General features: G+C 44.1%; 1 protein-coding gene across 1 annotated transcript; it reads right to left on the bottom strand.

The window, feature by feature from the left end:
* Positions 1 to 51: 51 nt before the first annotated feature.
* On the bottom strand, positions 52 to 15,085 carry LOC135211492 (uncharacterized). The gene is made up of 9 exons (XM_064244799.1): positions 15,025 to 15,085; positions 13,900 to 14,118; positions 12,496 to 12,705; positions 11,647 to 11,759; positions 4,171 to 4,668; positions 3,093 to 3,699; positions 2,221 to 2,324; positions 898 to 1,006; positions 52 to 59 (listed from the first exon to the last, which is right to left on the bottom strand). Exons 1-9 carry the CDS (start codon positions 15,083 to 15,085, stop codon positions 52 to 54), a joined length of 1,929 nt encoding a protein of 642 aa, XP_064100869.1.
* Positions 15,086 to 15,626: the final 541 nt, after the last annotated feature.

Genomic DNA, 15,626 nt, shown 5'->3' with positions numbered 1-15,626 from the left:
AAGAAGAGCCAAACGTCCACCAGCTTAAAATAGGAAGTCTTGGGCAACGAGTTAGATGTCTGGAAAGATATAAAATGAACCATTATCATCAAGTGACTTTCTATTATTATGTGAGTGTTTCAAGAATTCATCACAGCGGCAAAAAGGTCGTAATGCACTACTGACTTGTGATATGAAATACTGAAATAACTCAACGGTTCTCGAGTAAGATTATCATCCAATTAGGTGAGGAGTTCTCAAACTTTTTAACTCCTCGACCCCCTTATGAAGTTTAATATTTAAAAAAAAAAACCGATGTCAGAATCAATTAGAGTAATATTAGATTAGTACTTGACACTCAGTATGATAAAGAAATCAACACCTGGTAAGAAAATATGTTTTGAGCTTTAGATGTACGATTATATGTAACTTAATTCTCCGACACGTCAGTTATTCATCGACCCCCTGTTGACCCCCTAACTATGCATAGACCCCTTGGATAATCCTAGTGTCCCCTGGGGGTCGATATCGACCACTTTGAGAACCCATGATTTAGATAAATAATGAATAGATATGAAACCAAAAAGATATTATTCTTAGAAGTCGACTCGAACGTGGACCGACGAAAAATCTCCGACGGGTTCCTCCCACGAAGTTATGTCGTCTTTAGAGCGAACACGCGCAGTGGTCGAGAGAGAGACAAATCAGACACTCAAACTAATAAAATAAAACTGTGTAGTAGTATTTAAGGAAATGAATAAATAAAAAATCCAGCGTCTATACATTTCTTACTGAAATCAGACGTACATGAAAAATCGAGTGACTACACATTTCTTCCTGAAATCAGACGTACATGAAAAATTGAGTGTCTACACAATTCTTCCTGAAATCAGACGTAAAATTGATTTTATTACTTACTTATTGTATACTCAATAAGATTCCTTCTGCCTCTGTAAGTATTGTTGACTGGGATCAGGCGAAGATAGGAAGACGAACCGGATTCCATTGTGAACTGGAGAGAGCAAACCTGAAAGATGATGAGCCACATAAACTTGAAGTTGTTATACCTTTAACCTTAAGAATAGTAACATAGAACAATCTCGTGGCAATGAACCTGATACATAGGTAATGTCCAAGATTTTCCAAAAAGCGGTCATCCTAAAAGTTAGTTTACGTACACCAATAAGACCTTTATTAAAGTATGTACATAATGATAAAGATGTTTATGAAAAATAATCTCACAACCCGCTAAAGGTTGTCCAAGTACAAAATTAAATAAACAAAGCTTATATTCAACATCCAGTGGATCTTCTGCAGTGCGCTTTTCTAGAACAAAAATAAATTTCTGCCCACTAAGCCCTCGAAACCATCGACATTTTTTTGTCTTAGCATTGCCTAACTTTGATTGATGGGCCTCCTTCGCCAAGCATTAGTTTTGTCAGTCTTCTTAATAAATTTCAGTCCCACGGAAAAGGAAACCCAAGCACAATCACCGAAGCTCTCTTTTTCACATATTTTTTTAATACGATTAAAACCGATGTATTACTCAACATTTCTTTCCCTTCAAGCAACGGTATTGCAATAATTAATAAATTACTTTAAAACAATACGAGTGAGAAAATGGCTATTCTAGGGAAAGTTATTACCAGCTAATGCTAATATTAATGATCACAGATTTGCTCCTTCATAAGACCAGCCGGGATTCAACTATGATTACTAAGCCCTAGTACCATGTAACCTTCACGAATAAGCCTATGCCCACGGCTGCTCAGGCTCAATGAACCCTAACTTCAACATTCCTTGTACGAGGATAGTGCCACCAGTGCACCTCAATGGGTGCACGGTAGGCATTTACTAAAGGTTCTTTGCAGCGTCCCTTCGTTCACTAGCCGCAATCCCTTTAATTCCTTTTACTGTACCAATATTCATATTCTCTTTCTTCCATCTTTCATAGTGCAACTGCCAGGTTTTCCTCCTGTTACATTTTTCAAACGTTTCTATTCTCAATTTCCTTTCCAGCGCTGAATGACCTCATAGGTCCCAGTGTTTGGCCTAAACTCGATGCACTACTATTTCTAACTTCAATAGGTCAGTCTTCGCTCCAAGAATTGGCATAACAAATCATACGGAAGGAGGCAGAAAACGACAGTATCATCCAGAAACCAAACATTCTCAAAGAAACAGGAGTGTTTATCGAGAGACATATAGCTACCTATTTTACGTAGAATAAAATCTACTCACTTGTGAATCAAAAGGAAACATTTCAAGGTTGAAGTCACAGGTGTAGGTAACGCTGTAAAACTGACTCATCTCGATGCTGTTTTCATGTCCAGAGAAGATATTCACTGAAATTGCGTATTTAAAATTTCTTTGAAGAGCTTTTGTGATTGTGTTCGTAATCAACTGAAAGTCATGATTTCATATTATTGTTAATCATAAGAAAAATATCTAATTTAATATGCAAGAATTTCCGTTAAATTAACCTTGTGGATTGCCATTTCTTACATTAGAATTTATGCAAGATCTTCCATTATCAATGAATATCAATATCAATATATGAAAAACTGCATGAATAAGCACCTAGGCACTAACTATGAAAATTCTTCAAAGCAATAGGAAGGAAAATAAATTTTTAAGTGAAATAGGATGCCCACTACGTACGCATGACATAAACTAGAAGCATTCACGAAGCGGAGATGAAAATGAACTGAAACTTTGTCCATAATTAAAAAGATTTGATGAAAATATCTGAACCATTCCATTTTATGCATCATAACTTGACCTTGGTTAACTATTTCACTTTCCTGTCGTGAGTTCAACTTTACAATTTACAATATTGGTGTAATATACTTTATAAAAGCTATACTGAATTGAATGCTTCATTTCAAAACATGAGTGACAGGTTGCAAATTATACCTATCAATTTTAGAAATATAATCTACTTTATATGAAATTTAGGTTAGAAATATTCGAAAGGTGTTACTTAAGCCATATCCATTAGCAATTTTTCACATGTCAGAAAGGATTTCTTAGGTAGCAACTCCAACTATTATCAATTACATTTTCCTCTTCGCTATCATGAAGAGTTTCTAGAGTTCCTTGTGACTTCTTACCTTCAACTGGGTTACTCGGAGGTCCTGGCACAGAAGGACCCTGACGAACGCACTCTACGCGAGCCCCTTGGTCTAAGTTTGTGTGGACGTTCTTCTGCGCATTGCTGAAGAACACCTTGGGCGTCCAGATGGAAGTCGCCATTCCAGGCGGCAGTACGTTGAGGCTCCCGTCATCCTTGAGGTTGAGGAAATTAATCCTCAGGTCTCGCCACCGCAACGAAAGCTTGAAGTTCGCAGTGAGCGTCAAGTCTTGAGTGATAATCGAAGGGAAAGACGTCAATTCTAGAATGAAATATACAGGCAAGGGCTCTCCTTTGACGTACGGGGGAGGGATATCAGTATGATACCCCTCGGGTATATCCAAGAGCGAACAAGCTGACTCGTCGCTTTGGTCAGGGCAGTCGACCCTGAGGTCACAACGGCTAGTTAGATTAATGCAGGTGCCGTCGGCGCATGTGAATTGTCCGATGCGGCATACTGATATAGTCAATGGAACGACGGTGCCTGGTAACATCCCACAAACTTCTCCCAGCAAAATCCAGTCGTGTGTGCCGAATGGATACTGGCCTTCGTTTCTAACCGTCCATCTTGCTTGTGCTCCAGGTTCCTAAAGACAAAAATATACATTATATATACAAATATATACACACACATATGTATATATACATTATATACATATAAAGTGGGAATGTGATAGATTGAAGGGTTCTCATAACATGGCAACTCAGTCATATTATTAAAATCTATGTCATTTTCTTATTACAAATTAGTTTTCCATTCACCTCTTCAAAGGATAGTTAGAATCGACAGACCATAAGCTTTGTGAAATGGACACAAACTGACTCTGTTAACGTGAATTACTTTGAAGCAGTCTGAAATTCTATATAAAAATCATGACCTCTGCAGCTCTGATCAGTGTATCACTTTGATCGTTAATATATAAGAATCTGGCTTGTTCATTTCTCTGATAAGCTATATATCCCTCTGACACCTCAGTACAGTAATTGTATCTCTATTACTGAAAATCATTTAATTTTCTGTCTGCCTGCCCCTGAGTCCAGTCTAAGGAACTACTTACTTTTAAAGACTGCAGAGTCCAGGATCCACTCAAAGGATCCCAGTAAATATCCGAATGAAAGAATCCAGCAAAGAATGGACGACCATTTTTCTCGCTGTCTAGAAAATACTGCTGATTGAAGGGGGAACTATTGCAAAGGGCAGCGCCCTTTAGGTGCAACGAAGTCAGCTGCTTGAATTCGCAGGGAACGCAGAATGAGTAAGTGTCCAGACAAGCTATATCAGACCACATGCTTGGAAAGTCTCCTGCTAACATCACCATGCAGTTTTCGGCAGTTCCCCCATTGGGTCCTAAACCTCTCCAAGGGCCCTCCCAGCCAATGGGCTCTTCAGTAGCCCAGGATACCCACTGGCCCTCGTTCACTTCGTCGTTCGCACCTAGCCACATGTAAGAGGAGCCCTGGCCGCCAGAACACTGTTGTGCTCTGTCTTTGGATGATTCGTACAGCAGAGAGTTCTCGTCATCCGTCTGAGGAACTAAGAGACCACCACTTGCAGCCTTTAAAAATGAACATTATTTTAATCAAATTAATTTTCCTTAATTGTTTTATTTGCTCTGAACTGAAGAACAAATTAAGAATGAAATGAAAATAATTCAAATGTTATCTAATACGGTTATACTATGTTTAGTTTATTTTTGCCGATATTGTAATTATAAAAAAACCATAGTGAATACCTGGCTCACAATCAAAATCTCTCTCTCTCTCTCTCTCTCTCTCTCTCTCTCTCTCTCTCTCTCTCTCTCTCTCCGATATAACCAAATTAATCTATTGTAAGGACAACGCTTTATCCGCAATTCCTCTGTACATATTCCTACAATCGTGTTGTTCTTACTTCCCTCCTTGAGAGCGGTCAGCGGGCTTTCCGCCAATGTATATATCATATAAGATCATGTTTTGTATGCTTTTATATTCTAAGTTATATGTCTCACAAGAAACACAAATCGGCTATCGCCAACCCATTTTTACTCTCTCGCTGGTCGGATACCACATTTCCGCCCGCATGCTGTATATTTGAATTTCCTTTACCTGTAATAAAAATCAGTACTTTTCTACCTGCCTCTTTGTCCACTCCTCACAACTGGTGACCTCCCGGTTTGGACGGTGACCCAAGCGATTTTGGCTAAGCCATTAAGGGACTAACTACCGCCGCTCGACTTCAGAGATCTTTAGTGGACTCACACGGCGCCTCAGTTTAGATCTCTGAAAGATCCAGCGGCGGGAAAAACCAACACCTCTAACGGACTAAATACAACATCCCTTCCCCAGGTGTAATCAGACGTTCCTCAAACGGTTTGGCCCGCCATTTGCGACTTCTGTCGACCGTTTCTGTGAGAGTGGACAATGGAAGCAGACAGTTCCGCGTGAGAAACCCAGGCCTCCTCTGCCTCAATGCCGGCGCTTCGTGCACAGCCGCCGCTCAGGCTGTCAAGCTACCCCCTTTTGCAACACAGGACTGAAGCGCCTTGTTCATCTGAGCTGAAGGGCAATTCCAGCTCGCAGGACTCTCGGACAAGGTGCTGCAGGCTGACCTCGTCATATCAGTCCTTCCGACAGATGTGTATAATCAAATAACACCCTGGCTGACCGGATGGGCACAGACCGAACCAGTTGCACTCGACGAACTAAAGAAAAGACTCGTAAGTGCCTACACTACTCCCGTCATGGAGAGAGCCGCACCTCGTCACAAACCCGATGCGAGGCGCCGACCCAGAGGATGCTTGGGACATGGTGATGGGCCTCCTCCACCTGCCTGATGTAGGTCCTGACAGGAAGAAGATGGAGATATGCCTGGGTCGCAAAATATTCCTTCGGCAACTTGAGCCAGAGGTCTGAGGACAGCTAACCGATGCATATACCCTCCCCAATGACAAATTCATGGAGAGAGCTAAAAAGCTAACGCTGTCGAACAAGGCTGTGAAGCTCGCTGCTCCCCGATCTTCCATGTGCCTAGCAGCAGAGAAGGAAGAGGAAGAAGATGACCCAACACAGGAGGTCGGCGCCATGACCCAGAGGAAGACCTCCGACCTGCAGCGGGGCAAAAACTCCTGGTGCTACTACCACAGGATGTTCGGAAGGCACTCCAAAAGATGCGAAAGCCCCTGCACCTTCCAGCAGTCAAAAAACGGCGACGGCAGACAAAACCAAAGTTCGTCTGTGGCAGCGGCCTCGTCGGAACCACACGCCGTAGAATTCTATGTCTGCTACGCGATATCCGGCCGGAGGATGCTGGTAGACACCGGGGCGATGCATTCGATATTCCCACCGTCAGGAGAAGACCACAGCCGCGGGCCAGATAGCCCAACCGCCCTCATTGCCGCAAACAGGACCCCCATCCACTCCTAAGGGACGAAGTCCCTCGAAATCTCCATCTTGGGTTCCACTACTGGGGGCGGACTTCCTGGCATAATGGCCTCCTGGTGGACGTGAGCTGCAAGCGCCTCCTCGACATGGGGACATACCATTCCCTACCACTCACAGCGGGCCCAGGCGCCCCCACAATTTGCACATCGCCCCGCACAAGTACGGTAGCCTCCTGCAGTAGTTCCCAGAAGTCTTCAAACCGGAACTTCGTCAGTTAGCTGGAACGCCGCCTAAACATGGAATATTCCACCACATCACCACCACGGGGCCCCCGACGCACGCAAAGTTCCGACGACTCCCTCCGGGCCGCCTTCAGGATGCAAAAAGGGCGTTCTCGGAAATGGAACGAATGGGTATCTGCCAGAAAGCGCCAAGCCCTTGGGCCTAGCCCCTCCACATGGTACAGAAACCTGAAGGCACCTGGAGGCCCTGCGGAGACTACCGGAGACTCAACCTCACAACGATCCCCGATTACTACCCCTTGCCAAACATGCAGGACTTGACCGGGGCCCTCCATGGAGCAAAAATCTTCACAAAAATGGATTTTTAAAAATCTTACTTTCAGGTTCCAGTACATCCCGAGGACGTTCCCAAGACCGCCATCATCACGCCTTTCAGCTCCTACGTCTTCCATTACTCAACCTTCGGCCTGAGAAATGCAGGGGCCACCTTCTAGCGCCTGATGGACAGCATCTTGGGGGACCTGCCCTTCTGCGTCTGCTACGTCGACGATATCTTGATTTTTTCCAGGTCCCCGGAGGAGCACCTACACCATGTCCAAGCAGTTCTGAAATGCCTGCAGGAAAACGGGTTGGTCGTCTCATTTGACAAGTACATCCTTCGGCGCCGAGAGGGTGGACTTCCTCGGACACGAGATCTCCGCAGCAGGCGTGCGCCCTATGGCCTCAAAGGTGGATGCGGTGCAGAAGTTCCCGACCCCAACTACAGTCAAGGCCCTGCAAGAATTCATTGGAATGGTGAATTACTACCGCCGGTTTATCCCCAATATTGCCTGCACCATGTCCCCTCTAACACAGGTCCTGAAGTGCAAACCAAAGAACCTGACGTGAGAGGCAGAGCAGGTGCAGGCCTTCCACAACACGAAGATAGCCCTCGCCAGGGTTACCACCTTGTCCCAGCAGGACCCCACTGTGCCCTTACGCCTCACCACTGAAGCCAGTAACGTCGCTTGTGGGGCCGTCCTCGAACAGATGGTCCAGGGGGTTCCCCAGTCGCTCGCCTTCTACAGTAGAAAACTGTCGCCCGCCGAGACGAGATACAGCACGTTCGACTGCGAGCTCCTGGCTGTGTACAAAGCAGTGCGCCACTTCCGCTACCTCCTCGACGGCTCTCCCTTCACCATCAGGACAGACCACCGCCCCTTGGTGCACACCTTCACCAAGGCGGGCGACGCCTGGTCAGCAAGACAACAGAGGCACCTGGCAGCCACCGCCGAGTTTGGCTGCACCATCCACTACGTCCCCAGCGAGAAGAACCCCGTGGCTGACGCCCTCTTGAGGATAGAGATCAACGCTGTCCACCTCGGGATCGATTACAAAGACCTCGCCCAGGAACAGGCCGCCGACCTGGAGACTGCCGCATACTGCACAGCCCTCACCTCCCTCAAGTGGGAGGACGTGCCCTTCGGACCCGCAGGCACAACGCTCCTCTGCGACACCAGCACGGGCCGCCCCCGCCCGCTGATCCCAGCCTCCCACAGGAGGGCGGTATTCAACGTTATACACGGGTCCTCGCATCCCTCGCGCCGGACGACGATGCGCCTGACAGAGAAGTTCTTATGGCACGGAATTCGGAAGGACCCTCGAGAGTGGGCCAGGAATTGCGTCCCGTGCCAATCAAGCAAAATAAGCTGGTACACAGAATCGGGCGTAGTGAAGTTCCCGCAGCCGAAACGAAGATTCGGCCCACATTCATGTAGACGTCATGGGTCCCCTGCCTCCGTCTGAAGGCACCAGACACCTCCTGACGATAATCGACCGCTCCACCAGGTGGCCAGAGGTGACGCCGATGTCGGATGCAACCATCAAAGCATGCGCCGAAGCCCTTCTCACCAGCTGGATCAGCCGATTCAGAGTGCCTGATGATATCATGACGGACCGTGGACCTGTTTTCCTGTCGGAGTTTTGGACCTCCCTGGCCCACCTGATGGGGATGTCGCTCCACGCCACCACCGCCTACAACCCAGCGGCTAACGGCATGGTGGAAAGAGTCCACCGATCGCTCAAGGCATCCCTAATTGCGCGCTGCACCTCGGGCGAATGGCGAGGTATCACCTGTGGAGAAGGTGTACAGGGAACTATTGGCAGTCCCAGGCGAGTTCTTCCCGACCAACGCCGACGACGCAGACGTCTCCATAGCCAGACTTCGGGAATCCGCTGGAAAATTCACGCCCTGCATCAAGACCTTCTGCGACAGAAACAAACACTTCCTCCCGAAGGCCCTATCATCCTGCAAACACGTCTTCACCAGGGATGACGCCCGCCGCCCGCCACTGACGAGGCCCTACCGAGGTCCCTTCCGCGTCCTCCGACGCATCGACAAGGCATACTTCATCTCCTTAAATGGTCGCGAGGATTGGGTCACGATCGACTGACTGAAACCAGCCTTCCTGATGGACGAAGAGCGCGCCGACGCGGAACCCGTTGGACGCCTCACGCCGCCTCCTCAGCACGGAGCAACCGTTAGTCACCAAACCGCCCAGTCGTAGCCGTGGCCGCCTTCGGAAGACGGTCGAAGCCCCCAAGGATCACCCCAGGGGAGGCATCCCGTCTCCGGAAACCCCCGAGGACTCTGAGGCCGAGGATCTACCGCGCACCTGAGGCCGCCTCCGCCGGCCCACACACTCCCGCGAGTAGCAATCAGAAGCTCACTAAATCATCCAACAATTACGCCCTAATTATTGTCTTAGGGGTGGGAAGGGGGCGAGTATTTGTAAGGACAATGCTTTATCCGCAATTCCTCTGTACATATTCCCACAATCGCGTTGTTCTTACTTCCCTCCTTGAGAGCGTTCAGCGGGCTTTCTGCCAATGTATATATCATATAAGATCATGTTTTGTATGCTTTTATTTTCTAAGATCACGTTTTGATGCTTTTATATTCTAAGTTGTCTCACAAGAAACACAAATCGGTTATCGCCGGCCAATTTTTACTCTCTCGCTGATCAGATACCACATTTCCGCCCGCACGCCGTATATATTTCAATTTCCTTTACCTGTAATAAAAATCAGTACACTTCTACCTGCCTCTTTGTCCACTCCTCACACTATCTTTTACCGTATACCTAATTGTTCTATTATTCTGATATTGATGGGAATCAATGCAACTTGAACGAGAGTACCTGTAAATAGTTTATAATATTGAATAGCTAGCCATAAATCTGCAACAAACCATCTCTTTTGATATAATATTGAAACTGCATGACGTTTTTGTCATAGTGTTTCCACTGAGAGACCTTTGTTTAATAGCGTAGTTACCTATAAATTACCTTTTTCTTTCAAAACAAAAATAACGTTTTCTTTCAATACTTGTTTATAGATAAACTACATTATTTTTAACATTCAATTTATTAATTTAGCTCATCACTATAATTGGATGTTTTGCCAGACTTTGTTTCTGAATTCTTATCTCTGGCATGACTGACCTAGATGGTTTTTCCTTTAAGCTGAATATGTTCCCTATGCTAAATCAAATTACATTCCTTTCTTGCCCAATGTAAAAAACTAAAAATGTGTCCAGTTCACCAAAAACGGAACCAGATACAGAAGTGGGATGCGATGTCATAAATTGTAGAGAGAGAGAGAGAGAGAGAGAGAGAGAGAGAGAGAGAGAGAGAGAGAGAGAGAGAGAGAGAGAGAGAGAGAGAGAGAGAGAGAGAGAGAAGGGGGCGGCATGCCTTCTTTTTCTATCTCAATAGACTTGTGGTTTAGCTTTTAACTAATAAAAATATCTTGTACCTTACAAAGTCTGATGGCTGCTTTCAGATCAAACCTGTCCGGAAATATGATCCACCTCCTGGTTGACCTTTCACAAATCCTAGATTTGTTCTCCACCGACCATGCAACTTCACCGCCAATCTCCCATGTTTGAGTTGCCCATCCAAGGACCTTGCCCTGTTGAGTATCTCTGCACTGCGCCAGCTGATAAATGTACGTATATTCTTGGAAAATCTTTTATTTTTTACATGTGTGACATGTTTATCTTCAAGCGTGATTCAAAAGTATCGTACAAAAATTGAGATTTATGGAGTAAGGATTTTGTTATTTCGTTTGTAGTTGCGACTATAACCATAATATAATAGAACCTTTACTACGTTCCTAAGCCAAAATGATTATGGAACTGATTTATGAAAATTTGCAGTAATACTACCTACATTGAACTTTATGAGATGACTGACGACACTATAGTAGATTCACATCAAGTCCAAGCGTGCATCTGATGCCTAGGCCCGTCCCTAACGACGCTCCTGATTGGCTGTTGATAAGCCAATCATCGGGCTGGAAACTCTCAGTCTCTCTCTTGAGTTCACATGGGCAGGATGTATTTTCCATCTCTCCTGAAAGATACAGCTTTCAAAAGTATCCCTCAGGAGAGGTGGAACAGACATCCTGCATCCGTGAACTCTCTCGAGAGCCTGAAGGTGTCCAGCCCTGTGATTGGCTTATCAACAGCCAATCAGGAGCGTCGTAAGGGACTGGCCTATACTCTTGTTTTTTTCCATCTGTCCATCCGACTGTGGTGTTAGCGTATGGTAACACTGCGTCCCGGGCTTTAGATGGTTACATTCATCTTACATTCAACAATAATAACAATATCCTATTTCGAATATTAACGGTGTAATTCGTATACAGTAAATTATTAAAACACTTTTCAGTTGCAAATGTACGCCCAGATATCCTTTTATTTACCTAAAACTTACACATTGCTTAACTATCTAAAGCCCGGGACGCAGTGTTACCATACGCAAACACCACAGGCGGATGGACAGATGGAAAAAAACAGAGTATAGACATCAGATGCATACTTGATGTAAATCTACTACAGCCAAAACGCGAATATCTCACTGTCCAATAGACCCACAGGAAATAACATACCTCTTTTATACTTTCATCGCTGATGGTTTCATCCCAAAAATCCAGTTCTGTTATTTCTCCGCTGAAACTCTGGTCCCGCTGAAACCCGCCGCCGAATGAATCTTGTTCCTGACCTGTAATTGGTCCCACAGGTAGGAATGTTATCAATTTTTTTTTTCTTGGAAATGATGGGACTTTCAGGTAAATGATTTTGATTCTGTTTGCAAATGAGATGAGCTACTTGATAACAGAGCAGTTTTAAGCGTATTTACAAATATTTAAACTAGATTTTAACAGCAGAATAATGAAAAGAAAACAGAGATGCAAGATCGCAGTAAAACCTTTTCTAAGTTGTTTTACAAGGAAGCAATAAACAAACAGTTCTCAGATTGAAAGATGCAAAGGAAAAAAAAATGAGGTCTCTGGTCTATTGGGAATATTTTTAGGATCTGCTGAATATAGAAGACAAAAGAGAGACGACGGGATTAAAGCGTTAGGGTGTTTGAAAATGTCTGTGAAAATTACTGCAAAGGATGTAAGTAGGGAGTGAAGATGCTGAAAAATGGAACAATGCCAAGATTTGACGGTAAAAGTGTGCTTGGCTAGCTGATCAAGATTTCTGTGATATGTCTGGTTGATAAAGTTTCCAAAACAATGAGTGACAGGAATCAGTGTCCCTTAGTAGACAAGTAAGGATAACAGAGAAGACTTCAAGAATTATAGAGGCACAACATTGAGAAAATACCCGGGAAGGCGAATGATAAAGTTAGACAGATGATAGGTTTGACAGTGGAAGAGTAAGAAGCATGTGCTTGGACAAGGAAGAGAGAGAGAGAGAGAGAGATTATTATAGAATTTAGACGAACTTACCAATGACATAACTTCCATTAGATACTAAGTATCCACTTTCTGTGACCATGGTCCCTTGAGCTTGTTTCTCACCATCAACGAAAATTTGCCAGTCGTCACTACCAAGAGTATATCCGAAGCAGAAGTGCGTCCAGTGCCTGAGAGGAGTTTGAATGTCTGTTATAGCCCATCCACCTCTCAGGGCGACTCTGTAACCTGTCAGACGGTGGTCTGCCAAACAAGGAACAGCAATTCACTTTCGGTTTCTTGTCGAAGAACTGCTCACCTATACAACTTCTAAGAGGTTAAGTTAAGTATATCTTAGTTTTACCAGACCACTGAGCTGATTAACAGCTCTCTTAGGGCTGGCCCGAAGGATTAGAGATTTTTTCGCGACTAGGAATCAATTGATTACTTAGCAACGGGACTACAACTTATTGTGGGATCCGAACCACATTGTATCGAGAAATTAATTTCTAAGTTCCTCTGGTTCCGCGTTGGCCGAGCCGAGAATCGAACTTCGGACCACCGGGTTGGTAGCCGAGCGCGAAATGCACTCGGCCAACGTGGAGCTACTTCTAAGAGGTAACTGATTATGCATAAGCTTATATTTTTCTCACTGAAGGACACTGATAAAAACAAACCGATAGTGGCCAAAGCCGTGCTCGATTTAATGTTTCTACTTGGTATATCTCGCTACCTGAATTCTACATCTCAGTGCCTACTTGGGGCCCCAGCGATCTCTTTCCTGCACTTGCTGATCTCAATGATTGTTTTACCCTTTAGAATGATACTAATATACGAATAAGTATAAGAAATGCATGTTTGCAATCGTCAATGGAACGAAAACAAAATATTTTTCAAAAGTTTGTATGGACTATTAGTCAATACATAATATCGTTCATGTAGGAAAATATAGCAGTATTTATACTGTTTGACAACCCAAAAGTCCACATCTTATCTTATATATTAGCTCCATAGTGATCCACATAAACGCAACATAGCCTCCATCGAAGATCTACAGTAACACATTTTGTTTATCACGAACACATTTACCCATTCTCAAGGAATCAGTGCCATAAAATGTCATTCTCACTAAGGATCTTATAGTGTTATCTTTCTTTCCTAAAATATGCTGGTATAGTGTTTAGTGTCGCGGTATGCCACTCAGATGTCGCGAGTTCGCGTCTCCCCAGGGCGCTGAAAAATCATTAGCTCTGTATCATGACCAGTTACTGCTGTAGTGTGAGGTCTGCGGTTGGGGGGACGAAACCAACATTCTCTGGAAGCTTGAATTTCTAGTCAATGGTTCCTGTGTGCTTATTCCATGTGAACAGGGTTAATAATGATAATGACTAACATGAAATACCCAATATCAGGGCATTAAAATCATAATACAGCACGATGTTGATAATACCCACATACCCATTCTGATCTCGTTGTCCTTGTCATCAGTCGCTGCATAGGACATGAGGGTGGATTCTTCTCGAAATCTGCCCAGCTTCAGCCAGTAGCAGACTGTAAAGGACCTGAGTTCTGGAAAAGGAGTCAACAACCTGGCGTAACTCTCAGAGGAGGGCCTCCCCGACTCCTGAAGGGATAGGACTAGAACTTCGTCATCTGCTACAGCTGGAGGACTGGAACCTGTGAAAGAATTTCACTGATATACCGTTGCTAGAGAAATATTTTCAGTATTCATGTCTGACATTCATAATTGATTGCTTGGTCTGGCCTCGTTTCAAGAAACTCAATCGAAAAGGGGCGTGAAGAAATTGCAAGGTTCAAGAAATGCTTTTGAAAGTAAAAGAAGTTACTGGGCTAAATTTTACCTCATTATTTCCCTATGAAATTTAAGAAAATAATGAATTTCTCGATTTAAAAATTGCGCACGCATGGGCAATAAGGGTACGTAGAGTTTTGGATATTAATGACTGGGAAGATAAAATCCAAATATACGAGTAATTTGCCCCGACTTCTAGGGAAGCCGCTTGCAAAACGTTTCAGCTTGGGAGAACGTTCGTCATTTAGTCAAAATATGCTACTAACATTCATGGTTTTTGTTGCCCTTTCAGTGGACATACTTTGCTTACCAAAGAATATTCTTTGAAAAGTAAATTCTTCACAGTTTCATTTAACCAGACTACTAAGCTGATTACCGGCTCTCACAGGGCTAGCCCGAAGGATCGACATGAAATGGAGTACCGGGTCTAGGCCATAGGCCAAGTACTACTGGGACTAATGACGAATGAAAAATGAAGTTTTAAATAATAGGTCAATGCAGAAAGCAGTGACCCACAAAGTATTCACACAAGGGTCAAAAAAACGTTACGATTTCACCTTACTGAACGTGTTCCCTTAAGTACTACAAGGAATCCATCTTCAAAAATGTTTTATCTGCAAAAATTACCCCCTCTTTCTTGGACTCACAACAGTTACAGCAAAATTAATAGTTTTAATGGCACTCTTAAATCATCGACTCCTAACTTGAGAAACTCAGACCTACCTGGCGTCTCACACTCACTTCAAGTCAAACTGGAGAGATATTTTTACCTTCTGTGTTTCGTGCGAGGAATTCGGTGCATACCCAGAAGAAGATGGCTTTGGATAACATTCTCCCTGAAAGATAAAAGAGAAAGTTTTCTAGAGCGGATGCTACTATGGTTTTATGAAAAGACACAGGCCACTCTTTCCGATTACGTAGAAGCTTTTGCTGACTTCCGACCGTTGGCCTCAATTCAAGTCATTACCACTTTCTTCGTTACTAAGCTAACTTCCGACCCCTCTGTTCACCAGCTTCGTTATTCTATTCCGGGGATTATAGCAGAATTGATTTATATATTCATAGCAACATCAAGTAATTCGATTCCCCCACATGATTTCCATCAATGGAAGATTTGTCCTCTATGAGCATGGGAAATCGATACTCTTTATTGTATGGTAAAGTAGTCCCATATTGACCCCCAAAATTCGTCATAACATTATTTTTTATACTAGTTTTCCATTAATGGTTATCGAATACTATAGGAACGGTCAAAGGAAGCAATAACAATTATGCTCTCTCTCTCTCTCTCTCTCTCTCTCTCTCTCTCTCTCTCTCTCTCTCTCTCTCTCTCTTGCATGTTTACATATGTACATATACAATCATATTCATG

This window comes from Macrobrachium nipponense, chromosome 4 (genome assembly GCF_015104395.2).
Source record: "Macrobrachium nipponense isolate FS-2020 chromosome 4, ASM1510439v2, whole genome shotgun sequence".
Lineage (NCBI taxonomy): Eukaryota > Metazoa > Arthropoda > Malacostraca > Decapoda > Palaemonidae > Macrobrachium > Macrobrachium nipponense.
Note: the sequence above shows the minus strand (reverse complement) of the source record. Positions and strands in the feature narration are given on the sequence as shown.